The sequence below is a fragment of the Bos javanicus genome, chromosome X, assembly GCF_032452875.1.
Source record: "Bos javanicus breed banteng chromosome X, ARS-OSU_banteng_1.0, whole genome shotgun sequence".
NCBI lineage: Eukaryota > Metazoa > Chordata > Mammalia > Artiodactyla > Bovidae > Bos > Bos javanicus.
In genome coordinates, this window is record NC_083897.1 from 8,466,606 (window position 1) to 8,493,653 (window position 27,048).

The 27,048-nt window shown below is 38.0% G+C and overlaps 1 protein-coding gene across 1 annotated transcript; it reads left to right on the plus strand.

The window, feature by feature from the left end:
• Window positions 1-3,751: 3,751 nt before the first annotated feature.
• SH2D1A (SH2 domain containing 1A) lies at window positions 3,752-26,593 on the plus strand. Its single transcript, XM_061409575.1, has 4 exons — window positions 3,752-4,078; window positions 17,685-17,748; window positions 22,401-22,545; window positions 23,879-26,593. The coding sequence occupies exons 1-4, from the start codon at window positions 3,942-3,944 to the stop codon at window positions 23,917-23,919; spliced, it is 387 nt and encodes a 128-aa protein (XP_061265559.1). The 5' UTR covers window positions 3,752-3,941; the 3' UTR covers window positions 23,920-26,593.
• Window positions 26,594-27,048: the final 455 nt, after the last annotated feature.

A 27,048-nucleotide genomic window follows, 5' to 3' on the forward strand; every position in this document is an offset into this window, starting at 1 on the left:
GGTTGAAAGAATAAACATTTTTTAGAGGCTTAAATGAGCACACACAACACTGTTTCTGACTCTTGACTTACAAAAGGGTATTAGGAAAATGAACTTCATAGATAAACCAACGTATTATCATACGAAGGTGATCTTCTTAAAAAAAAAAAACACTTTTATTTTTTTCTTGTCTCATTTTTGTAAAGGAAGTGAATTTCAGTAAGAGAGAATGTGTAAACTCACCACAGGTGACAATATTATAACACTGTCACAGGAGAATTCACACCTATAGATGAGCTAGTTGAAGAACAAAGTTAGTTTTGAAAGGTTAGAGAAAAAGATTTTGAAATGTGAGATCCACTCTATAAAACTAACCACCCTTGCCATCATCCTTTTAATCTAACTGAGTTTGAGAATAGCCTAGGGCATTTGAAATGAAGACAATTAACACCTCAGACAGGGCATCCACACACAAAATACTGTCACCTCTCAGAGACTTCAGGAGGTGGCACGTGTAGATAAGAAGATACTTTTGACCTTGGCTGACAGTTTGTCAATGCTTTTATATTTGATTTAAATGGCATTTATATTCTAAAAGGCGGTAGTTTGCTTAAACTGTGAAGTTCTCTTCCTTTTCCTCATGATTTTTATTTCTTAGTTTATTTAAAAACAACAAGAATGAAAATGTTTTCTCTGTTGGGTGAGACCTGAGGAAACAACTCTTGCTTCTTGCACTTAAATGAGTTCAGTCCATCTCCTCTGGTCTCTCTAAAGAATGCTTGGCTTTTGTTTAAAAGCCCAGCATGTTAAAGTTGGAAGTAGCCTTAGGGGTCATCTGGTTCAACACCATATAACAGATGGAGAAAATGAGGCTCAGAGAGAGGAAGTGATTTAGTAGCAAAATATGGAGTGTAATCAGACTCTCATAATTGCTGGATTAGTCCATCCAATTCATCTTCCTATTTTAAAAGTGGGCAAAAAAACAAAAAAAAAGGTGGACCAGAGGCATGTAGGATCAAATTTGTGTGTGTGTGTATTTTTTCCTCTTATTTTCTTGAGAGCACTAATTTCACTCTCTAAAACAAATATATTTAGCATCTAATATGTTTCAGACACTGAAGATACAGTGGTGACCAAGGCACACAGAATCCTGCCATCATGGACCCTATGTTCTAGTGCAGGAGATGGACAATGAACAATCAGATAATTCTGCTTCTAACGGGATTATATTTGTATTAGAGGGCCCAGTCTTCCTTCGTTTTTCTCTATTGGTGCCCTGCAAGTTCTCTTGCTTTCCCCTTGTGTTTTTCACCCTTTCCTCTCTTGTGGGTCTGGTGAGAGAGAAGAGAGCCATCACAATTCCTTTCTTTACACTTCAAGCTCAGTGTGTGAAATTTTGAATTTGCTAAAATCAGGTGTAGTACCCGTGTAGCACTAGAGTGAAGATGTCAGTATTTTTCATCAACACTGCAGTCGTGGGCTGGCTCGGCTGTCAGCTTGCTTGTGAGATGATAATGAGGGACTGGATGTGCGAGTTGTACTACTACCTTATAATTTATCTGTTCCTTTTTAATACCGTTTTAGTTGTGCTGAACCCCATCGTACCTGGCTGCTTTGACAGGTGTGCTATTTTAGCAACATAGGACAAAACAGAGAACGAAAAGAAGAATGCATGCTACACTTTTGCTGTCAGCTCGAGGTTGCAACGTTCCTAAATTTGCGAATGATTTGTTCAGGGTTGTTCAGAGACAAAAAATCTTAGGTTTTGTTTTTGCCTATGTGACACTGCATGTTCTCACAGTTCATCTCGTAGGTGGGCTGCTGTTCATGGGGAGTGAGTGAGGGGATCCCTTCCCTATCTTCTGCTTTCATCTTTGAAATTCCGCCATTGTGATGGATTTGTCCACTCAAAATATAAAGAGTTCAGGGGGGACTAACTTCTCAAATCCTTAACACTGGTGTATGCGTTTACTTATCAGATCAATTTCTTCTCTGACCCAAAGCATGAAAAAGGGTGACAGATGGAGTCGGCCACAGCAAGTGAAGTAGGAAGATAATGAGACAATCTTAGTTCGGTTCCTCAGAGCCATCCCCCAGTCTGCTGTTTTATTTTATTTTTTTTATTCTTGGTGTGGCAAGTGAATGTAGAAGGCTTATGTTTACAGTTTATCTTCCAAAGTTGTTAGATTCTAAAGCTGAGCATGCATCAATCAAAGAGAGTTACTATGAGCTGCCATTTAAATGGTAGAGGGTTGTTTTCAACCCTAGTGGATGGCAATATCTGGTTTTTGGCGTAAGGCAGCTCTGCAACATCTGATCCATCGGTAGGACTAGTGAGGATTTAAAAATTTCTCCCTATTGGGGTCCCAGATGGGCCAGGCTCTCAAGGAACTAGGTGTGACATTGTTGAAGAGACACAACAGACAACATAATTTCAGCTACTTAAATTTCAATTTTAAAAAGCATTTTACAGGGACTTCCCTGGTGGTCCAGTGGTTTAAGATTTCACCTTCCGATGTAGGGGGTGTGGGTTTGATGAAGACCCCCTGGAAGAGAGCATGGCAACCTTCTCCACTGTTCTTGCCTGGAGAATCCCATGGACAGAGGAGCCTGGTGGGCTACAGTCCGCAGGGTTGCAAAGAATTGAACACAACTGAAGTGACTTAGCATACATGCATGGGGAGCTAAGATCCCAGATGCTTTGCAGCCAAAAAACCAAAGCATAAAACAGAAGCAATATTATAAAAAATTCCATAAAGACTAAAAATGGTCTACATCAAAAACAAGAAAGAGAAAAGTATTTTACACACTCAAAAGAAAAAATGTAGAAGAGCGTTCAGCTTCAAACATTAAACAAGCTCTCGTTCTAGTGAAAAATGAGGAAGTTTGGGTGAAATATTCCTTAGCAGCACATCTTGAAATACAAGACAGAAGGAAATAAAGATTGAAAGGTTCTAAAAAATTTGATAGTTTAGCATCAATTGAACAAAAACCATATTCTCTATTAACTACAGACGATAAAAGATACAACACAATTATCAACACTCACAATGGACTTAAAACAAGTTTGATGTCCCAGATGCTAAAAGGTAGGCCTTGCATGTCAAAAGGCAAAGACAAGTCCACATAAAGACAAAGCACCAATGAAATGATTTATTCTCTCATCGAAAGCCCATCAAATAGATACATCTGGAACATCTTTGGACACAGACTGATTTTTGTACCTCAACCAGCACTTTGGGATCTTGGACAAGAAGGCTGGAAATGTTTGATTTGTTCAGGATCAAGACTGCTGGAGATGATTAGGAGGAATCAAAGAGAAGGGGAGGGCTTGGGTAGGTGAGGCAGCGGATCTCAAGTGCGCTGTTCACTTCCTGCCTGATTCCCTAGGAGCCTCCCGCCTGTGCTCAGTGGGGATCACCCACTGACAATACTGATGACTTCTGTGTTTTGGTCTCAGAGCTTTTGGGCCTTTCATTCTCTGTCAGTATGTTTCTGCCCCACATGAAGATCAACACAGCTCGCCTGTCTCATTAACCCCATTGGGGACTATTTAAGCTAAGTCAGGGTGGCCTTCCTGGGAAAACTGCAAGGACAGAAACATTACCAGGCATTCGTGTCTGCGTGCATTTGGGAGCACAGGCCACATCCTGCAAGGACCTTCTTCCAATAGTCCTCCCCTCTCTGTCCGTCCATCCACCCCAACCCTGCGTGGCGGGGGCGGAGCAGAGAGGGGAGGGGGGAATCGAACCCTAGGGCAGTAGCCAAGCTGCTAAACTGCTGACCTGGTTTTCACTGAAGTGCGAGAAGGAGGCTGTGAGGCAGGTAGACAACATCCTGTTGTTGGGGCGCTCCTTTCTCTTTTTTGAACATCTGGCTGAACAGGGAGGCAGGTGGCTGAGTCGTGTCTGCTTGCGGCGGCAGCAGCAACAGCGGCCTTTCCCTGCTACTGTCCCCTGGCCATGGACGCGGTGGCTGTGTATCACGGCAAGATCAGCCGGGAGACGGGGGAGAAGCTCCTGCTCGCCACGGGCCTGGACGGCAGCTACCTGCTGAGGGACAGCGAGAGTGTCCCGGGCGTGTACTGTCTGTGTGTGCTGTGAGTACATGACGGGGACCTGGAGCCCCCACTGCCCGCCGCTCGGCTCACGTCCCTCACTGGGGGTGTCTCGCCTGGGCTTCCTGCTCTTCAGAGGGTCCTCTCCAGTGCCTTTGTGGGCGGCTGTAGGAACGCTCTTTGCAGTGGAGGAAAAGGAGCCTAGAATATGCCTTTGCTGCCAAAAGGACTCAGGCTCCTGGCTTCAGATTGGACCTCTGGTAGAGGCTAGCGAGGTGGAGGCCTGGGATGAGGGAATGGCCAGATTTAGGGCTGCCAGCTCCTCAGAGGAGAGGCCTCTCTCTCCAGCTCTCTGGCAATGGCTTTGGAGGTATCTTCCCAAAGGAAGATTTCAAATTCAAGAGAGGAAAAAGACTAAGAAACGGAATCCTTTAAGACAGCAATACCAGTTAGGTCAGGATGCGGGAGAGAGGGACGTTTCAGAATAAAACCACCTCTCTGGATTTGCTTAATTAGCTTTCTTTACAGGAGTTGGAGGGGGGTGGGGTGGGGTTTCAGAAATAGGGCCTTTCCGCGATAAGCGCTAGGAGAGACAATAGTCGTAAAGGACATGGAGGGAAAACACCCGGTATGATTCAGCTTTGCCCTTTACCTAAGCATCTCTTGGTCTAAAGCCCCATTTTGAATCAGATGCACCTTCATCTTTGCTCCAGGGCTCCAGGGTCAGGCAGAGCGGAGACCTAATCTTGTGCTAGTCTGATGCTGGCTTTGGCAAGTTAACCTCGCAGTCCCTCAGTTTTCTTGTCCAAAAAATGTAATATTACTACCTGCCTCATAGGACTGAGCATTAAATGCTGTAATGCACATAGAAAATTTAGCACTGGACCTGATGCATACTAAGTGTTCAGTAAAAGTAAGCTGTTGTTGTTATTATTATTTTTTCACTCTCAGTACTTTTTATTATAATATATATATATAATATATATATATATATTTCAGTCAATATCTTTAAGTACTCACGGGGCGTTTCTAAGGAAGTCCCTAGCTCAATCACTCTTTGTTAGCAGGGTAAAAACACTCATGAAAGCAGCAGCCCTGTACAGTAGCTTCTAGACAGAAACAAAATGAGGGAACATGCTTGGTTGTAATTTTGGTGTCTGATGATACATGGCAAGATTTTGAAGTTCCTTCTGGGTCATTGATGAGAGATTGTATTGAGCCTGGTGTTAGAGGATTTTCATTGTTTATTGTATTTTTTTAAATGGGCAAGGCATATTTGTGGCAACTCTCAGGCCAAGCTAAATACGTTTGTTATAAAAGCTTCAAGGGAAATATGTGCAAGCTAGTGAATCCCTTGGGCTCAGATTTTAGGTTTTCCTTATATTATTGTTTTTCCAAAGTGAAAACTGGGGTAGGTCAGTGAAAGCCAACTCGTATTCCTAGGCTCTTTTCTTATCAATAGAAGGTGGAGGAGTGAGTGGACTGGTGAGAGGAGCTTCTTTAGGAAAGCTCACCAAAGGAGGTAATGGGACCCTCAACCTAGAGGTAAAAATTAAGGTACAAAAAGCCTGGGAAGGGAAGGAAGAGCCGGGGACAAGTGTGTGGCAGGATGTTCCTAAGACTTCAGATGCACTGGCCTCTTTGTTGTTTCTCGAGCTTGCCAAGCTGCTCCTTGCTTAGTATCTTCACACTTAACTATTCCTTCTCCCTCTTCTCTTAGAGAGGACTTCCTTGACTAGCCTCTAAAATAAGTACCTTCTCCCTGTCCCAGTTATAATCCGCCACTTTATTTTTCTTCTGGGAGCTTTCAGCTGTCTGACGTTTGCTTGTCTACTTTTGTCTTGCTGGGCTCTCCTGCTAGAATGTAATCTCTCTGGGGCAGAGACACCATCTCCCACACCAGGAACACAGCCTGGCGTGCAACAGGTATCATAAGGCATGCAATAGGCACTCAATAAATGTTTTTGAATTAATGAATGAACTGTCAAGGCAAATTCTTTATGGCAATAGGCTTTTGGGCTGATATCAGGAGGCCAGGCTGTGGCCTCTGGGACATCACTCAACTTCTGTAGGTCTTGGTTTTCATATTTGTAAAACAAGAATAGTAATGTGTGCTCTATTTTCTGCAGAAGATTATAGTTGGTAAAAGATGCAAGAGAGAAGGATAATCTTAGCCTATTACTCATATGGGCCAGGACCACGTAAGGAATTAACTTAGGCAGATGGGAAATTCTCAGATTAAGTTGTTTGCCCAAAGTGAATCTTGCCTAAAATCAGTTTTTATGACTCTAGGTTCTCCATGCAAACCTTTTAATGAAGTAGTGGAAAATAGTCAGCAAATTGGGAGTCCCCCTAACATATCTTTCAGTGGGCATACTGGGCCTCCAAGTCCTAGAGGGTGATGGCCAGACTGCTGCAGAGGGAAGACACAATGATACATTGCCTTTTATGACAGTTTCTCAGCTTTTTTTTTGAGCCAAGGATCCCTCCTGATAAACGTAAACATTTCATTTCCTCTTTTTTAGTACTACACCGTAGTAACAAAATCAAATTTATTTTGAAATAAACCATATACTCATTTTAAACCAAAACACGTATAATTATGATATACAGTAGAAATGACAATGTCAATGGTGTCATATATAAATGAACAACAAAGTATAGCTAACAAACATGCATTTATTGCAGTGTTCACGCAAAATAGTTTCTCATTCTGTCTTTTGTTTGTTTTCATTGTCCAAGAAGGTTTGGTTGAGCTTTAGTTTCTGTACTTTTATTGCAGAAATAACACACTGCACGTGCCTTTCAAGTGGTGGTAAGGTGGCTTAGTTGCTCAGTTGTGTCCGACTCTTTGTGGCCACCCTCTGTAGCCCGCCAGGCTCCTCTGTCCATGGAATTTTCCAGGCAAGGATATTGGAGTGGGTAGCCATTCCCTTCTCCAGGGGATCTTCCTGACCCAGGGATTGAACCTGGGTCTTCTGCACTACAGGTGGATTCTTTACTGTCGGAGCCACCAGGGAAGCTGAGCTGTACTTTATACTATACTTTCTCACTAGATTTGCTCCTTTCCCCAGTTCTGAACCCCTGATCATGGCCTTTTCCTCTGTTCATTTTGGAAAACTGAATGTCAAAAGGTATTAAAGAGATCTTCCATTGATAGGATTGCTCATCTTCATTTAAAGCAAGAAGTTTTTCTTCCAATTATTTTCAATAAATAAATCCAGATTTTGGTATAATAAGTCTATTAAAAATAATTCCTAAGCACCTATTCACATTATAGAAATTTTTTAAGATGTAGATAATAGAAATAAGAGAAAATAATCTATAGTTTTATAACTTAAAGACAATTATTGTTGAAAATTAAGTGGTTTTTCTTCTATATTTTAATAAAACAATTGCTTTATAAATGCATGTGCTTTTCTAATACTATATTCTGCTGTGTTTTCCACCTAACTTGAAAAAGGCACGTTTGTATATAATGTTCTTACAAGTGATTTTAAAACATTATTTTTAATAGTTTCATGGTAGTCCAACCAACCCAACTATGTTTTCCTTAACCAGTCATCTATTTTTAGATATATGAATCATTCCATTCTTTTTTTGCTATTATGAAGTTTGTCATGATTCATATTTCAATTCCTAAAGATTTCCTCATATTTACGCTTACTTCCTTATAACAAATTTCAAGATGTGTTATTTTTAAATCAGAAAACATGAATAGTTTAAGATTCTTGATGTACACATGATCACCAAATATTTTTTCCCAAGTGGTTATCCCAGTTTATATATATGCTTACCAGTACTGCATGAAAGTGTCTGTCTCACTGCATGCTCCCTAGAAATGAGTATTCTTGTTAAAAAAATTCTTGAAATTTGATGTCTCATTCTTTATTTCATATTTCTTTAACTAGTGATCAAGTATCTGTGTGGTTGGTAAACTGTTGTATTTCCTTGCTCATGAATTGACTCTTTGGTGTGTATTTTGTCCATTTAACCATTTGGATCTTACTATTTTTCTGAATACAGTATGAGTTTTTATATTCGAATCCTTGATCTGTTGTATCTTTTCTCAGTTTGGTGTTTGCCATCACTTTTCTTTGACACACAAAAATTAACATTTTTAATAAAGTCCATCATTCATTTTCCTTGTGTTTGATTTCTCCCTTTGCTTCCCAACATAGAAAGTTCTTTGACTTGCAGAGATATCCTATAACTTCACTTCAATTTTTGCTTTAAATTTATGATTTGGTTAGTTTATGTTTAACTCTTTAATTCCATTTGGAGTTTTATTTTGATGTGGAGAAAGGATCTAATTGATTTTGTTTCAAAATAGCGAATGATTTATAAATAGAACTTCCATTCCTGATTGATTTATTAGCCTAGTTTATCATATGTTAAATTCTTACATATAACAGTTACTATTTTGCAGTTATCTATTTGGATCAATTGGTTTATTCTTGTAATACTAGCTCTGTAGTATGATAATATTTGAATATATTAAAAATTATTTGCTATTCTTATCTGTTGGTTCTTCAAGATGAAATCTAGAATAATTTTGTTAAATTAAAAAAAATCTCACTGAGGTTATGTTAAACTCATTCATAAGTTGAGGAGGGATTGTCATCTTTAAAGAATTTAGTTTTTCCATCCAAAAACCTGATCTGTCTTTCCATTTATTGATTTTTTCATTTATATTCATCAATAGAGTTTTATAGCTTTCTTCCCATTGGTCTTGCATATTTTTTTAGGTTTATTTCTAGTTACTGTGAGCATGCATGTATGTGTCTATTTTTTTTTTCTATCATAAATGGAAAATTTTCCCACCATATTTTCTTTTGCAACAGAAAATCTGCTGACTTTATGTATTTTTTCTATATTTATCCAGTATACTAAATGTTCATATCCATGCAAATAGTTTAAATTCAATTTAATTTTATTCTTTTTGGTTTTCAAGGTATATCAAGTTTCTTTTCACTAAGGTACATTTGAGCCCTCGCATTTCTTTTTCACCCTCAATATAGACAACCATTGGGAAAGTCCTAAATGCCCACTGGGATAGTTTGATGGTAATAAAAGAAAAACCAATTTAAAATATTTAAAATAATTAGTTCGAATAAATAGTTAATTTCTGTACATCTTTCTGTACATATCTGAATTTGCTACTTTTATCTGATGAAAAATTGGGAAGAAGAAATGCTATTATATTTTTTATATATAATAAATATATATATAAAGGGACACATAATGAAGTCATTTGACATATGTGTCTTTAGATGAAAGGATAATTATCTTTTTGTCCTTTAAGATTTAAAGGATGACTGGGAATAAAGTGCCTGTCAAACAACTGAACTGGAGAAATGGGGGAAGTAACAGTGACAAAAGAAAACTCCAGCTTCTCAGTTGTATTTAAGGGGAACAGAAGAATGAGAAATTATAAAACTTAATGAGTTCGTTTTTGAATACAACTGGCTATGTGTGTTGGTGCCACATTTATCTTCATGATAATTTAGGCCACTAGAATTATTTTGAATTATCTGAGCACAATCCATTAACGGCATAGGATTAAATTTGCAATACACAGACCACCAAAAGGACAATTCACAAGGCAATAAATCAAGTGCTGACTCTGGTTGACAATGTAAAATTAAGGTGTAAGATTAGTCTAAAGATGTCATTAGCTTAAAGCAAAAGGGAAGCCTAGATTGACTCTTTGGGGCTCTCCCCATCTGGTCTCTATGCTTTAGCCTCTTCCTTTGCTCTTTCTTTCCAGTCATAAGGCCAAGCAGACGCCTTCCCTTTTTGAGAACTATGCTTTTTTAAAGATTCTTTTTTATGTGGACCATTTTAAAAGTCTTTATTGAATTTGTTACAATATGGCTTCTGTTTTATGTTTTTTTTTTTGGCCATGAGGCATGTGGGATCTTAGCTCCTCTACCAGGGATTGACCCTCACCCTCTGCACTGGAAGGAGAAGTCTTAACCACTGGACCGCCAGGCAAGTCCTGGCTTTAGGATTCGCCTAAAGATCAGTTTGTTCAGTCCCTCTTATGTAAGAGAGAGACAGCGTAGAAAAATGGTTAAGAGCCCATGTCTTACAGTCAAACCCTCTGGGTGTGCATCCCAACTGTGGCCCTTACCTGGCTATTTTACCTTGAGCAAGTTACTTAAATTATCCATGGCTCAGGTTTCCTATCTGTGGAAAGGGGAACGGTGATAATAATACTAGTCACCTCATGGAGTTGTTATGAGAATTCTTGCATGAGTTAACATTTGCAAAGTTAATATGTAGTAGGTGTTCATTAATATAAATAAAAAATCTATAAATAATTGTGAGATAAAGTTAGACCATTGTATGAGTACAGAAATAAAATGTTCTGTGGCACTTCAAGGGAAGAAGAGATTATATTCATTGTCATGACTCATTGAAGTTGGTTTTACAGAGTTTTACCATCAAACTTGAAGCTGAATGACTTTCGATGGTTCTGAAAATTCAAATTCACTCTGAAAGAAAGAAGATTGGGGCATACGAAACTGGAAAACCTCTTGAATCAGAGAACACTCTCAGTAATGATGGCTTTGTATAGGACACCATTCCTCTGGGTATAAAAGCCCTGAAATAGTTGTTAAAAAATCTGTCACATTATAATTATGCCTTGAATTTTGCACATAACATTTGTTTGTATAGACATAGGCAGCCTGGGCACTAGCTTGCTTTATTTGTGGTGTCATGAAGTCAGGTGTAGCTAAACTTTTTCTTTTGTGTAGCCCTTGAAGTGGTATAAAGAAGGAATTGATGTGGTTTCATCAATTTTAAAGCAAGATCTGTCCCCAATGCTGACCTTTTGAGAGAATAAGAAATAAGTCGGGTTGCTTTCTTCTTGTCTGTTTCTAACCAGAACATTTTTCAAGAATTGGGGACAGCTTTTGAAAAGATAAAGGCACATTTTAATATTAGAATCAACACATGCTTTGTAGTCATTGAAATGCAAAATATTTTGTTTTTTTAAGAAATTAATTTTTCAAGAAAATTAGTCAATGGCAACAGCAACAAAATTGCTTTATACCAATTATTAATTTTCTAGATTTTTTTCTCATGATAAATTTAAAATTCCAGGCTTATCAACAAGTGTGACTAACAGTTTGATGGAGGAAGGAAGTTAAAATTACAGTATATTCGGGGCTTCCCTGGCTGTCCAGTGGTTAAGACTCTATGCTCCCAATGAAGGGGGCACAGGTTTGATCCCTGGTTGGGGAGCTAAGATCCCACATGTATCACAGCTTGCCCCCCACCAAAGATTACACTACTACATTCTTGGTTTGTCTATATTAATAGTCAGAGGAAAAATAATCCTAAAGGGATGTCAGTCAGTTCAGTTCAGTCACTCAGTCATGTCCGACTATTTGCGACCCCATGAACTGTAGCACACCAGGCTTCCCTGTCCATCACCAACTCCTGGAGCCTGCTCAAACTCATGTCCATTGGGTCGGTGATGCCATCCAACCATCTCATTCTCTGTCGTCCCCCTCTCCTCCTGCTTTCAATCTTTCCCAGCATCAGGTTCTTTTCCAATGAGTTAGTTCTTTGCATCAGGTGGCCAAATATTGGAATTTCAGTTTTTTAAAATGAACAATATTTTTCTAATTTGTGATTTGTTTAGGTTAGATTTTTAAAGCTTCAAATTGCAATTTCACTTCTGTTTATTTAAAAAAATGTTATTAGTCAGTTGTATAACATTATAAGGAAAATTAACAGACCTCCCTGGTGGTCCACTAGTTAAGACTCCCATTGCACGGAGTATAGGTTTGATCCCTGGTTAGAGAAGTAAGAGCCTGAATGCCATGGCATGGCCAAAACAGAAAAAAAGGAAAAATAATATACAAAGATGTATTTATGTTAATTTAAATTTACATTTATATACATACAAGGATAGTTTTGAACAGTAATTAGAGTGGCATCTCTCTCTCCTTGTGTCCACTTTTTTCACATACTATCATTTTATATTGACATGGTCCATGTGCTTAAATTTTTTTAAAAAAGTATAGCTCTTTAATATCTTTGAACTTTGGTTTAGTTTTGAACCATTCTTTCTGCTGCCATTTCTTTATTTTGAGTTACATTCCTTAGGTTAATTCCATTTTTTCACTATTAAAATAGAACTCGTATGAAAATCTTGGTCAAATTGCTTTTTCCATTTCATTCCTTAGAGCGGATGAAGATAAGGAAGGTCATTAGGTCAAAAATACGCAGTTTTATAGCCCTTGTTATAACTTGCCAATTTATTCCCTAAAACAGTGATTTTTCAGTGGATGGGGAGAGAGCATGAGTAGTTTGGAAAAGAGATAATCCATATTTTAGTTTACTTTTATATTATAAGATTACTATTTCTTAATACAAGCTACAGAAAACAAAACTGAAATTTTGTTGGGGAAGAAAGAGTAAGAAGTTTAGAAACACTGTTTTATGAAGACTGAAACCCTTGAAAAAGCTTCAGCTTATATTTAAATAAAATTTCTTTCTGAAAACATAGACTGACTATAGGGGTGGCGGCACAGATGCGCCCAGGTTGAGTGAAAGAAGCCAATGAGGTGTGAGCATTTTCCATGCATTTTTAATCAATCCTTCTGTAACTTCAATGTGCCTACAAATCATCTGGAAACCTTGTTAAAAGTTCAGATTCTGACTCAGCAATTCTGGAGTGGGCACGAGATTCTACATTTCTAGCAAGGTCCCAGGTGATGCTCTGCTAATACCCTGGGAATATAATTTGAATTGCACTGTTTTAAATCTCTTCCATCAGTGATGAGAGTATATCCACGAGAGCTGGCTACAGGAGATCTTTGGTCAATTACTCCAGCAACTTGGAAGTGGAAGAGATGAAATGCTGGCTTGTTTGAGTGGGGAGACAATTTTGCTCATTCAGAAATCGAAGGAGCTGGGGTGTAGGAGACTGTTAAAGTTGGATGGGTTGATCACAAGGAGTTTTATGTGCCACTAACATCAGGTTGTTCAAGACTGAAGAGGTAAGGACTTTTGAAGTGGTACTCAGGTTCCTGCTTCTTAACTGAAAGTGCGATAAGATCAGATTCGTTAGGAAACAATTTTCAAAACAGACTCATTTATTTTGACTAAATGAGGCTGAATGATAGTAGAGAGATAGATTCATTGTATCTTTTAGAAACCCATTGTTTGAGAAAGTAGAAAACCAGTTGCCTATGATTTTGCTTGCATCGTTGCTGAGATTTTAAATAATTTCCAGAATACCTTTAATGATACTGAATTATTGCCATTAATCGCTTTCCATAGGGAAAAAGAAACTAAATAAAGGCCTATGCTATTTCCCTGCTCCTACCTCCATTTTCCTTTTTTTTTTTTTTTCTTTTTCTGGTGGCATGTGGGATCTTAGTTCCCCAACCAGGGATTGAATCCAGGCCCCTGCAGTGAAAGCACTAAGTCCTAGTCACTGGACTGCCAGGGAATTCCCTGCTGTGTAACTTTAAGAAAACCACTTAAAGCTTTATGTTTGGAGTTCTCATAGTGAAAAATGGAAATCGAAGTGCTTGACTTGTTCCCTGTAGAGTACTTACTGAAATCAGTGGATTTTGAGGTACATTTCAATTGCTTAAAAAAGCAAAAGGCTTTACAATGTAATATTTTATATTTATTTAGCATATTATATGTGCTGAATAGTATATTATATGCATATATCAAGCTATTTTATATATGATGGAAATATTCTGGCATATCTTTATAACAAAAATGAAACATTTCCTGTAATCGCAGCAGCAAATTAAATTGACCCTTTTTTGGATTTCACAAATCGAATGAACCTGACTAAAGTGTTTTAGACCTAATTTTTTTTATCCCTTAGGTAATAGTACTCTTGGATATTGATTAAAAATACAGTAATTTAATCCACATATTTAAAGACTTTTAGTTCTTTAAGGGATTAATGGTAAGTGAGGTCAATTAGTCAAGGGTGACCCTGTTTGAGATACTTTAGATTCTTTAGGTTCTTTTAGATTTAAACACATTTACTTTTACCAGAGTTTAACACGTATTCTAATCAAAGATATATTTTGACCAAACTTGTGCCAAAGAATAGCAATCAGAAAATGTCTGAAATAAAACTGTGAATATTCAGATTCATAATTTGAAATGATTCAGCATAAAGTTTACTGTACTTTTCTAGGAAGCAAAGGTTTTTGTGAGGCAAATTAAATAGCAGTACCTTACATACTGGGGCTTCCCTGATAGCTCAGATGATAAAGAATCTGCCTGCAATGCGGAAGACCCAGGTTTGACCCCTGGGTTGGGAAGATCCCCTGGAGAAGGGAATGGCTACCCACTGCAGTATTCTTGCCTGAAGAATCCCATGGACAGAGGGGCCTGGCGGGCTACAGTTCATGGGTCGCAAAGAGTCAGACGTGACTGAGTGATTAAGCATGCACACACGTACCATATATGCTAAAATATAATAAATAATCTATATCCATTACAGGGTGGGAATCAAAAGCCAGAGCTCTACAGTCAAAGAGCTCTGATTTAAAGCCCACCTTTGGTGCTTGATTTGTAGTGTGGCTTTGGTTACTTAACTTTTCAAAGTTTCCGTTTCCTCATCTATAAAATCAATTTCACAATATAAAGCTCATAGGATTACTGTTGGGCCCAAAAGAGATAATGCATGTGCTGTGGGCTGGATTGTGTTCTTGTCAAACTCCTACGTTGAAGTTCTAACTCCCAGTGTGGATGTACTTGGAGATAGGGCCTTTGGGAGGCAATTTAGGTTAAATGAGATCATAAGGGTGCGGCTGTAATCCAATAGTGTCTTGGCCTTATGAGAAGAGAGACAGCACTCTCTCTCAATGAATGCACACAAAGAAAAGGTCATGTGAGAGCACAGCAAGAAGGTGGTTGTCCAGCAGGCCAGAAAAAAGGACTTGGAATGAAACCTATGTTGCTGGCACCTTGATCTTGTACTTCCAGCCTCCAAAACTATGAGAAAGTAAATTTCTTTTGTTTAAGCCACTCATAGACTATGGCATAACATAGATTTTGTTATGACAGCCCAAGCAGACTAGTATAGATTTGGGTACTGAGAAGTCTAGTGCTGTTGTAACAAAAACCTAAAAATGTGGAAGTGGCTTTGGAGCTGGATCACGGGTAGACACTAGAGAAGTTTGGAGATGCATGCTAGAAAAAAGCTACATTGCTGTGAACACAGTGTAGGTAGAATGATGGATGTTAAAGGTCATTCTGGTGAGGTCTCAGGTGAAAATGAGAAATGTGTTGTTAGAAGCTAAAGGAAAAGCCATCCTGATTATAAATGGCAAAGATCTTGGCTGAACTGTGTTCTAATATTTTGTGGAAGGTAGAACCTGAAAATTGGATATTTAGCTGTGGAGATCTCTAAGCAAGGTGTTGAAAGAATACCTTGGTTCCTCGTGACTACTTATGATAAAATGCAAAAGGAGAAAGATGAAGCAAAAAAGGAGTTGTTAAGCAAAAAGAAACCAGAATTTAAAGATTTGGAAAATTCTCAGCCCACTCATATGGCAAAAAATGAGGAAGCTTGGTCTGGAGAGAACACCAAGAGAATGGCTGGACAATTGCTTCTTAAGTAGATTACCCACGATGTTAACTAGTCATCTCAGCAGAAGCTGGGAATAGAGTTTGAACCAAAGCATCAGCGACACTGTCCGTTTGGACCAAAGGGAACATGATAGGGCAGCAGAGCAATTTGGCTGCAAAAATGCTTTATCTTTCAAGAAAATGGAAAGATGATCTTGAAAGCGTTTCAGAGATCATCAGGGCTGCCACTCCCACCACAGCACCAGAGTGCATAAGCCTAGGAGGGCAAGGTCACTTTCACCTAAATTTCAAAGGCAGGATCAGTGCCCAGCAGAGCCAGGTGGGCAGGGCTGCTGCTGCAGAGCCACGGGGGTGACAGTGCCACCCAGTGGGGCTGGAGGGTAGAGCGTCAATTCAAAAAAGATTATTCTCGAGCATTAAGATCTAATGGAATTTACCTTATGAAATTTTGCACATTTGGGGGACCTGTCACCCCTTTTCTCCTGATATCTCCTTCTTGGAATGAGAATATCTGTCCTATGCTTGCCTTGCTGTATTTTGGAAGCATGTGATTGTCTGGTTTCACAGGTTCACAGCTGGAGAAGAATTTTGACTCAGGAGCAGTCATACCTCATTAGATGATATTTAGATGAGACTTTGGGCTTTATTTAGACTGTAGAGTTTATCCTGGAATGTATTGAAGACTTTTGAGGCTGTTGGGATGGAATGAATGTATTTTACATGAGAGAAGGTGTGAATCTGGGGGTGCCAGTGTTGGAGCACTATGAACTGAATTATGTCCCCCTCCCCTCAAATTCATATGTTGAAGCTTAATCCCCAAAGTGGCTATGTTTGAAAATAGGCCTTTAGGATGTAATTAAGGTTAAATGAGGTTGTAAGGGTGAGGCCCCAACCCAATAGGATTGGTGGCCTTTTAAGAAGAGAGATGTCTTTCTACACACACACACACACACACACACACACACACAAGGAAAAGGTCATGTGAGCACACAGCAAGAAGGTGGCTGCCTACAAGGCAAGATAAGAGGCCTCAGAATAAAACCTATGTAGCTGGCACCTTGATCTTGGATTTCTAGCCTCCAGGACTGTGCAAAAATACATTTCTTTTGTTTAAGCCACACAGACTATGGTATTTTGCTATATTGTCTGAGCAAACTAATACAGCATGTAAAACTCTTGGCATGTAGTAGAAATCAACTATACAGATATATAATATGCATACATACTGAATAATTGGGGAAAATATTTACGCCATCTAAAAGGACAAGCTGATTTCAACTACTTTGGCAGGACTCCTTCAAATTATTATTAGTACTATATTATAAATTTACATAATAATAGTAACATCATAGGGATATAGCACATTTATTATATTTATAATTAATATTATTACTGTTAACTTAAGTAGGCATCATAGTACCTTAGCCCAGTGAAATGTTTTCACCTTAAGGCTCAATATGTACTTAAAAAGTAATATAACTAGACTTTGTTGAATCTATGTAATAATTTGTCATTGTGTGCATGTTCCATCATGCCTGACTCTTTGCGACTCCAGGGACTGCAGCCCACCAGGCTCCTCTGTCCATGGAATTTTCCAGTCAAGAATATCGGAGTGGATTGCCATTTCCTACTTTAAGGGATCTTCCTGACCCAGGAGTCGAACCCACATCTCTTGTGTCTCCTGCATTGGGAGGTGGATTCTTTACCAACTGTGACACCTAGGCTGGCTTAATAATTTGTAATTTTTACCAATTACAATAGGTCTCTAGTTTCTTTCTGTCCCAGCAGTCTCTCAACTTGACAAATCCTTAGGAGTGTGAATGCCCTCATTAAAAAAAAAAAAAAAGTAAAGATAAAGAAGGCTTACTGGAAACTGTGACTAGCTAGATATAATGTGTGAGCAAGTTAGATTCCCCAGGCTTTTATTTCTACGAATGACTTGGTGCCATATATGTGTGTCCCAGTATATGTATATTTATATGTAATAGTTAAAGCTCAAATTTAGAACACCCATTGTTCTTTTGGAATTTTTCAGTAATGAAAGTTTATTCTTTCACAGGTATCAAGGTTACATTTATACATACCGAGTGTCCCAGACAGAAACAGGTTCTTGGAGTGCTGAGGTATAGCTCTTTTATTTATTTTTGCTTCTGGGGGTATTGGGGAGCTGTTTGACTTTTCAATTGCTTTCATAAAAGAGCTGTCAAATCCTACATTCCCCAAATATTCCTCCAAATCAAATCACTAATGCTCTAATCCAAAATTGTTCATGGATCATTTAAAAAAATTTTTTGGTCCCAGTTCTGTTCAGCCACCATTGTATTGAGTGTCTGACTTTGGAGGAAAGATAACAAAGCTAAAGGATTGTGTTAAAGTTGTAGTACCTAGGTGAAATTTTAGAAAGTCTATCAAAAATATATAAAAGAATCAAATCTACAATTATTTACTAAATAATACTAACGCAAGTGGTTCTGTGGGGGATCAAACAACATGACTCCTGTTTTCTAAGAGCTTATAAGACCCTTGAGGTGATACCAAATGAATTCAACAGCAATGTGAGAGCCTGGCGTTTGCTGTCAGGGTGGATCTGGGTTGCACGTCTTGTCCACCCTCACCCCCTTTCTGAGAGGTCTCTGACCTTGGGTAGGTTACTTAACTTTTCTTTGAACGAGTTTCTTCATCTGTAAAATAAGGCTAAAAATAGTTGCTTACTCATAGTATTCATTTTGAAGATTAAATGAGATAATGTGTGTAAGGAAAGCTCTTAGCCCCAGGCCTAAATAGCAAAGCCCTCAACAATGGGAATTCACCCAAGTTGCTGAACAGTGTGATTATATACAGTTAAGTGTTACACATTATCTATCATAAAAGTTTGAAGAATATAGGATTTTCCAAGTATTAGGGTAATCAAGGCTGCTCTACTTTGGTGACAGGAGTCCCTGCTGAGCCACATGAAAGGACAAGGATAGGTGAGAAAGAGAGAGAGGGAATATTATAGTAGCTTTCGAGCTACGCTCTTCAAAATCCTAAGGCCCTTCCATCTAGTACCTTGGAGTTGCCCAGGGGGTTATAGGAGGAGAGGAGGATGTGCGGGTATGCTTTGGGTCCCCAATTTGTCTTTAATCTGAGCAGCTCTTTATTTTGCTTAGCAAGTGGGGCTCTGAGAAAGATTTCATTAGAAAAATGGATTCTGATGGCTTTGAAAACTTTGAAAGTCACTGTGCCATTGCAAGAAATGCCTATAGAGTGGATCTCTTTCTACCTACCAGGATAGTATATTACCCTGCTGTCAAAATAGAGGTCTCTGCAATGGAAACTTCTGATTTCAAATGATTTCTGACTCTTATATAAAAAGTCTGTCTTTATAATGAAAGCACTTCATCATGAGCTGTTTGAAAATGTAAATGCTAATATCAACCTCTATTAATAACACATTCTATGCATTTAAGAAACTCTAAAGACTAGACTTAAAAAAATTAAAATAGCTCTAAACCTTTAAAGATGCATCAGTAAACTAGAAACACAACCTGCACACTACAAATGTTTTGAACTACTGAGATAAATTAGGGCAAGTTTTCAAACACGTTGTTGCTTTATATCAGGATGATTAATGCCATGATACTAATTAGAGGAAAAGCAGTACTATCTCTAATCAAAACTGTTTATACCTGTTTATTTAAAAAAATTCTCTGCATCACTGCAGAGATGATTGAATAGGAAATGAAATTTCATTTATTATGAGGAATAGTAGCATTTGATACATACATATATATGTGTACATAATTTGACCAGAAATAGCCCTTCTCCCTAGAGAAGTAGCCTTCTGCTTCTGAAGAATATTCTGTATGAAAAGGATCTTAAATTAGTAGGGTTTAGCTAACCTTTTGTTTTAATTCATTTTCTTCCATTTCAAGTACAACATCACACGCAGAATGGTACATGTTTGTGATCATGTTAGGAAAGAAAAGGCTTATTGAACACAAATGCTCTCTCATTCTATTGTCTGGTCTGACCCGTTTATCTAATAATATTGTAATTATCTGCACCAAGAGAGCAGAAGATTGGCATGTTTTCTCCAAAAGGAAAACAGTTAAAAAAAAAAAAACTCTCGATTTATTTTTGAAATGCATTGCATTTTTCCCTATCTACTAAATTTGCCTTCTTAGTTACGTTTTTCTTAAGGTGAATATTAAACCAGTGTGTATTCTCAGATCTCATATCACCTGACTAGAAGAAATTTCTCTAGAGCATATCGAAGACCAGCTGTGATCCAAAACATGTTTCCATGGATAACAGAGATGACAGTATGGCAAATGTGCAAATTTGAACAATAGCTGAGTTCAGTGACAGGATGGGAGATGTCAGTGGTACAATTCTTGTGGTAAATGTATTTTCAAAATTGGGTAAATAACAGATATTTATATTGCTTTTTGGAACAATGCTTTAGTTTGCTACCCTGCAGGAAAAATCTTGACAGTAGCACTTCATCTTCTGTGCAAGGATTGTGCTAGAAATTGAGGTATGTCTGCGATTTGTTTCAAAGAGTGGAGTAAAATTGAACCCTGGATCCACTCAATTATGAAAGACAAATATGATGTGAATTTCTCATTTTAGATAGAATTTTAGGTTGTATCGTTGCCAAGTGTATTAATTTATCTCATGTGACTCAGGCTAAAATTTAGCCGAATTGTTAATTCAGAGAATTCTACAGACAGTCAGCCATCGTTTACTAATATGTACATTGTCTGTGGTACATTGTAAGAAATGTACTAACACCCTTCTGCTGACTTCAGTGCTTTGGGGCTTTTCTGGATGCTTGATCATCAGTAGATCAGTAGACGTTAAATAATTTCAATTATTGACCTAAGCAAAACATTATAAATTTGGTCACTTATCTGCCAGTGCAACATTACATGCCAAATTTCAATTGCTTTTTTACATCCTGTGCTATTATTCCTCTCTGTTAGCGTGGATAATCAAGGTTAACTACATATAAATCCCCATAAAAAAGATGCTTCTGTTGATAAATGGTTTTACAAGCCACAAGAACAGGTGAAAAAATGTGTGGTTTGAAATCTTTCCATACTGGGGGAGTGTATAGTTTCTCTTCTGGTCTGTGACTCTAACCTCAGTAGAACCTGTTTGGTCTAGTCCTAATCTGAGAGGAAAGGCACTGGGTCCTGGGATCCAGGGCCAATTCTGCCTCTGGTTATCTGTGTGACTTGGGCAAACTGAATTATCTCCTTGTATTTTCATTTTCTTATCTGTCAAATGGGAGTAACCAAATCATCCAAGAACAGCCAGTCTGTCAAATAGTGGGGGCAAGAGATGGGAAAGGGCTTTGAAAATGAAAAAGTACTCTAAGGAAGATACAAGAAGGTTATTTTGTGCCTACAGCTTGCCTTTGCCATTTGGAGATTCTATCCTGAAGCCAAGGAACTCTAGGACTTCTGTAAGAGTCCAGGGAATTTTGGACTCCTGTAAGAATGGCCATGTTCTTTTGGATGAGGGTTCAATAGAATTCTGGAAAGGCGTTTTGACCATAAGGGTGGAGCTGAGTGAGAGAGTATTGTACGTCTACTGAGTAGCTGTGTGGGCCTCTGAGTGGACACTTAAATAAAACTATCAATAAAGAGAACTTTTTCAGTGTTTTAAACGAAAAACTACCCCACTGTAGGAAATGGCCAAGAGTTACAGTGGATAGTGTGTTACCTTCAGCATTTAGTCTAGTTGACGGAAGTCTGTCTGCCAGCCTTCCTGTTTTCTCATTAAATGCTAACAAATGAACAGCTTCCACCTCAAAAATTTTCCAGATGGAAGAGCTGAAAAACAGCTTTCTAAAAACAAAAACAAAAACAAAAAAAACCTGGTCATTGTTCAATCGCTTATAGCAATATTATTTTATTTTATGTAAAATGACAGTTTTGAGCTGATGCCTAAAGCTTGACTCATAAGCTTTTGCAGGAAATTGTTGTTGATTTCAAGTAGTGTCTTTACAAGATAATTGATGTCAGGAAAGGAGTACATTTTAATACTCACCTGCAAATAATGATCCCTTCAAAACCAACCAGATAAATAAATAAAGGTGACCTCAGAGAGTCTTTCATTTTCATGTCATAGGGAAAACCTTGTCAAGTGAAGTGGTGATGGAGAGAACAATTTGAGGGAGGATAGGGAAGTTTCCCAAGCAGGAAAAAATTGAATGTGAAGGATGAGGCAGGACAGATTGTGGAGTCAGAGTACGAGGACTAGCCAGCCCTGCATTTAAAATGCAATTTTAAATTTCCTGTGTAGCATTTTACATTGTAGAATGATGACAGGGAAAATGGGTGCTTGTTTTGTTTGCTTTTAAAATTTTTCTTGGTTCTTTAGGCTTTTTATTAATGACCTATAGGATCTGTGTTTTTTTCCCCCTGTTTAATTTCATCCTCTTCGTTGGTGAATTCATTGTGGGTAATGGCCTGTATACCCTTAGAGGTTTGGGATGTATGAAGGGTAGCAGGTGGGAAGGGCAGGGTGATGAGCAGGGGCTTGTACAAACTAATACCACCCTCGGGAGAACTGAAATGACAGCTCATTAGCTCCTCTTGCAGGGCAGTTCAGCCAACCAAAGTGAGCTCTTCTAGAATGTTGTTTTTCCTGCTTCCTTCTGTTTTCAAATATTTGAATAAATTACACAAATGTCACCTCTCTCAGCATCCCTTACACATTTTGTAGGCCCTTTTTGTAGAATTACGAGGAAGATGAATAATCTGCTTGACCTTTTATTTTCCAGACAGCACCGGGGGTACATAAAAGATTTTTCCGGAAAATAAAAAATCTCATTTCAGCATTTCAGAAGCCAGATCAAGGTATTGTAATACCTTTGCAGTATCCAGTTGAGAAGAAGCCTTCAGCTAGAAGTACACAAGGTGCTACAGGTATGGTTTACTGTCCTTCTTTGATGGGCTTTGGAAGCTCAGGGCTATGAGTCGACCCTAGTCATAAACATACAGTTCTGTAAGAAAAATCCAAACAAGGAGATCAAACCAGTCAATCCTAAAGGAAATCAACCCCGGATATTCATTGGAAGTACTGATGCTGAAGTTCCAGTACTTTGTCCACCTCTTGCGAAGAGTCAACTTATTGGAAAAGACCCCGATGCTGGAAAAGATTGAGGGCAGCAAGAGAAGAGAGCAACAGAGGATGAGGTGGTTGGATGGCATCACTGACTCAAAGGACATGAGTTTGAGCAAATTCTGAGAGATAGTGAAGGACAGGAAAGCCTGGCGTGCTGCAGTCCATGGGGTCACAAAGAGTCGGATGAGACTGAGCGACTGAAGAACAACAAAGAAAAATGCAACGAGAAAGCAGATGGAGCCGACACCCCAACTGAGGGGAGGCTGTTCCTATGCTATTGGATTTCCACATGCTATACTATAAACTTTTAATAAAACTTTGCGGAAATATAAAAAATACTATGAGCCCACAACATTTTCATCTCTCTTTTCCCGTCTTGTTTTCCCAAGCCTGTTTTGTGGCTCCATAAGTACCATTTCACTTCACGAATTCAGACACAAATCATTTGAAATAAGGACAATTCTGAGAACATCTGGGTTTCTTCTTTACCTTTGCTTAGCAGATAGTGTTCTCCCTTCAAGGGTGGAAAGGCTAATGTTAGGTTGCTCCACGCGATCCTGATTTCTGGATTTGTGACGCTTGAATTAATAAAATTTTATTGTAGCAAAGGAAAGGAGGTTAGTCGACTTTATTATTCCTCTAGTGCAAATTGTTAAATCTCTTGAGCAAAGCCGTTTTAATGGATATGTAAAGCTAATGACCGAACACTAGCCAATGTCCTCAGCTGTCAGATTTGTGATAGCTGACATCTATTGAAAGGGGTTAATCATTTGTCTGAAGTAAGAGGATACGTGTTGATTGAAACAATAAATATTTATGATAAAATGAAATGAGTTGTTATTTCCGTTTTTGACAGGACCCAAGCTCAGGCATAAACTGACAATTAGACTCAAGTGGTGAATTAAATTGAGTAGTTAGCTTTTTGAAAAGAAATGTAAATAGAACTCCAATTTACAAATTGGCTCGGTATTCTACTCTCTGTAACAGTTTTGAATACTAGTTGCTTGAGCTAGATCATGGGATTTTATCTTTGTGAACTTTATAAAGTGGGAAATTTTATAAGTTTGAGTTAACTTGTAATTTTAATAGCTTGTAAATTTATCTTTCCTTGATTTTGTTATTGTTTTTCTTTAGGAAGAAGAGACGATCCTGATGTCTTCCTGAAAACACCATGAAGAAAAGGAAAACACACCTTGTACTTTATTTTCAATAATTTAAATATATGCTAAGTCTTATATATAATAGATAATACAGTTCAGTGAGCTACAAATGTATTTCTAAAAACCATCATAGCCCTGTAATGGAAGCATCTAGCATGATGTTAAAGCTGAAATGGACTTTTCGGATAATGAGGAGCTTTGAAATGAGGATTGGGGAAAAATAATTCCACAGATTATTTTCATTTATTATATTTACAAATGGGAAACGATTTAAAAAATGATACTTTATAAAAGATTAATGTCATTTCTTGCCAAATATAAATAAAAATAATCCTCAGTTTTTCTCAAAAGCACCATTTTTAGTGAAATATTATTTGATAGCTACTGATTTGAAAATGTCTTGCTTGATTATATGGCAGGAAGCTGGTTCGTGTCCTTCATCTTTGTCACGTGGGGTTCTGCATTAGGTATGATGTTGTAGGCTCTTTGGGGATTTTTGAAGCTATGCCCTGTGTGTTGGAAACAAGTGCTAGATAAACAGTGAAGAATTTCTCTTTAATTCTGAAAGCAACCTTCTTGCCTAGTCTTACCTAGTGTTCTGATGTTAGACAGTAAAATCCACAGACCAGTCTGGAGTTTAAAAATCTTATACTTTAAATTACGCTCTAAATGTTTATTATATTTGATGCTATAGAATTGAAATTATATCACAAATCCAATGAAGTGGGCTTTACTTTTTTTCATTTACCTCTACCGCAGTAGTTGCCACTCCATGTAAAACCTCATTTTGAAAGGGAGCTTTAGCAGTTGCGGCTCATTGGCCGTGGCTCGTGAGCAGCTGAGTTACAAGCCGTCTTCTATGAGGTGGCCAGACAAGGCCATCAGAAGTTTACAGGTGACATTAATTTTTAACAATTCCAAGTGATTGCAACCTAAGTGAGAGCCAAGATTTTACACAGTGATGGCTACTGGTATTTTCTTCTCACATTTATATTTTCACGACTCTTGCAGTTCGATTATATGTCAAGTTGCTTCAGGGCTCAGAGAATTCATTCACTCAGCAAACACAATAGGTACCCGCGTGGAGAAGTGAGAACACCTGGCCTCCCTGGTCAGGCAGCCCCTTGCCTAGTTGGACAAGAAAACAGTCAATAAAAGATAATAAAGAAAGTAACAATAAAAACCAAGAAAGTAACAATAAAAGTTGATAAGTACATGGTAAGTGAGGGTCCAATGTGTAGGTGGATTTGTCTTTTTTCTAAATGTTCTACTCCATTTATAGTTATAAAATATTGGATATTCCCTGTGTTTTACAATATATCCTTGTAGCGTATTTTATACAGAATAGTTTGTACCTCAATTCCCTACGCCTTTACTTCCCCTCCCCCTCCCTCTTGTCATTGGTAATGACTAGTTTGTTTTCTATACCTGTTTGCTTTTTTAATTTTTAAATTCACGAATTTGTTGTATTTTTAAGATTCTGCATATGTGACCCCATATGGTATTTGTCTTTCTCTGACTTGTTGCACTTAGCATAATACCCTTTAAGTACCCATGTTGCTGCAAATAACAACATTTCCTTCTCTTATATGCCTGAGTAGTATTCCATTGTATATATACTACATCTTCTTTATCCATTAATCTGTTGATGGACAGGTTGCTTCCATAGCTTGGCAATTATAAATAATGCTGCTCTGAACATTGGGGTGCACATATCCCTCGAATTCGTGCTTTTGTTTTTATTTGGATATATACTCCAAAGTGGAATTGCTGGATCATATGGTAGCTCTATTTTTAGTTTTTTTTGAGAAACCTCCATATTGTTTTTTCACAGTTCAGTTCAGTCGCTCAGTCGTGTCGGACTCTTTCCGACCCCATGAATCGCAGTATGCCAGGCCTCCCTGTCCATCACCAACTCCTGGAGTTCACTCAGACTCACGTCCATCGAGTCGGTGATGCCATCCAGCCATCTCATCCTCTGTCGTCCCATTTTCCTCCTGCCTGCAATCCCTACCAGCATGAGTCTTTTCCAGTGAGTCAACTCTTCGCATGAGGTGGCCAAAGTACTGGAGTTTCAGCTTTAGCATCCGAAGAACACCCAGGGACTCCACCAATTTGCATTCTCACCGACAGTGTATGAGGGTTCCCTAGGTAGAGCTGTCTCTAAAGGCAGAATGTGTTAATCCAAATATTTCAGCCTATAGTCCATAGGAAAAAGCAAAGTTTCTGTGTAAACTAGTGACTTGGAGTTCTGTGTTCTTCATGTGAGGTGGTGAGCTTGGTTAATAATTAGTGACCTGCTGAGACACAAAGCTACTCTCTCTGTTGGCAAGGTTTTCTGAGCATTTAACTTGGATGCTATGGGATTGCAAAGGTGGAATATGGCCACAATGATGTATTTGTGTGCCAGTTACCATTTCTACAAGTAAAAGCATCACTTTAATTTGTAAAGGAATTAAGAAAGCTGATTTTCAATATAAAATGCATATGTTTAAGTACTTTTAAAATATTTGTAGCTTGGGTTTAAATCTTAATAGGTATAATTAATTTTTACCCTAACTTGTTCATTCTGGAATAATCCTAAAAGTATGAATTGTTTGCATGTTCCTTTACCAGAGTCTTTTTTGAAAAAACTTTTTTTTGGAATCATCTATGGTTTATCCTATTATAATAAAGTATTTGAAAGCTTTATTTTCCTAATTTGTCTTAAAATAATCCTTTCAAAAATATTCAAAGATAGGTGCTATTGATATACTAAATAAAGCATTGATGAAGTTCATCTTTTCTTATTGGACTAATTCACTGAAAAAGGTAAGTGCTTTTCTGATTTTGCTACTGTCAAATTTTATAGTTGATGTGCCTACCCACTGTCTTCTTTTGCTGGCCTTTTACTCATCGTTTTTTTTTTTTTCCACTTTTTCTTTCCTGGCATGAGCATGCTTGCTATTTCCCAGTATATAATAGCTTGCACCTTTACAGAAAGGTCATATCCTTGCCATATCTAAAATATTGCCATGCTAACATATACCTATAATATGCTGAGTACAGGCAGAAAAATGCACATATATTTCTACATGTACACCTTTCTTCAGGGGAAAAAAAAGTGTGTCAGCAAGCCCACGAGGAACATGACAGTTTATCAAA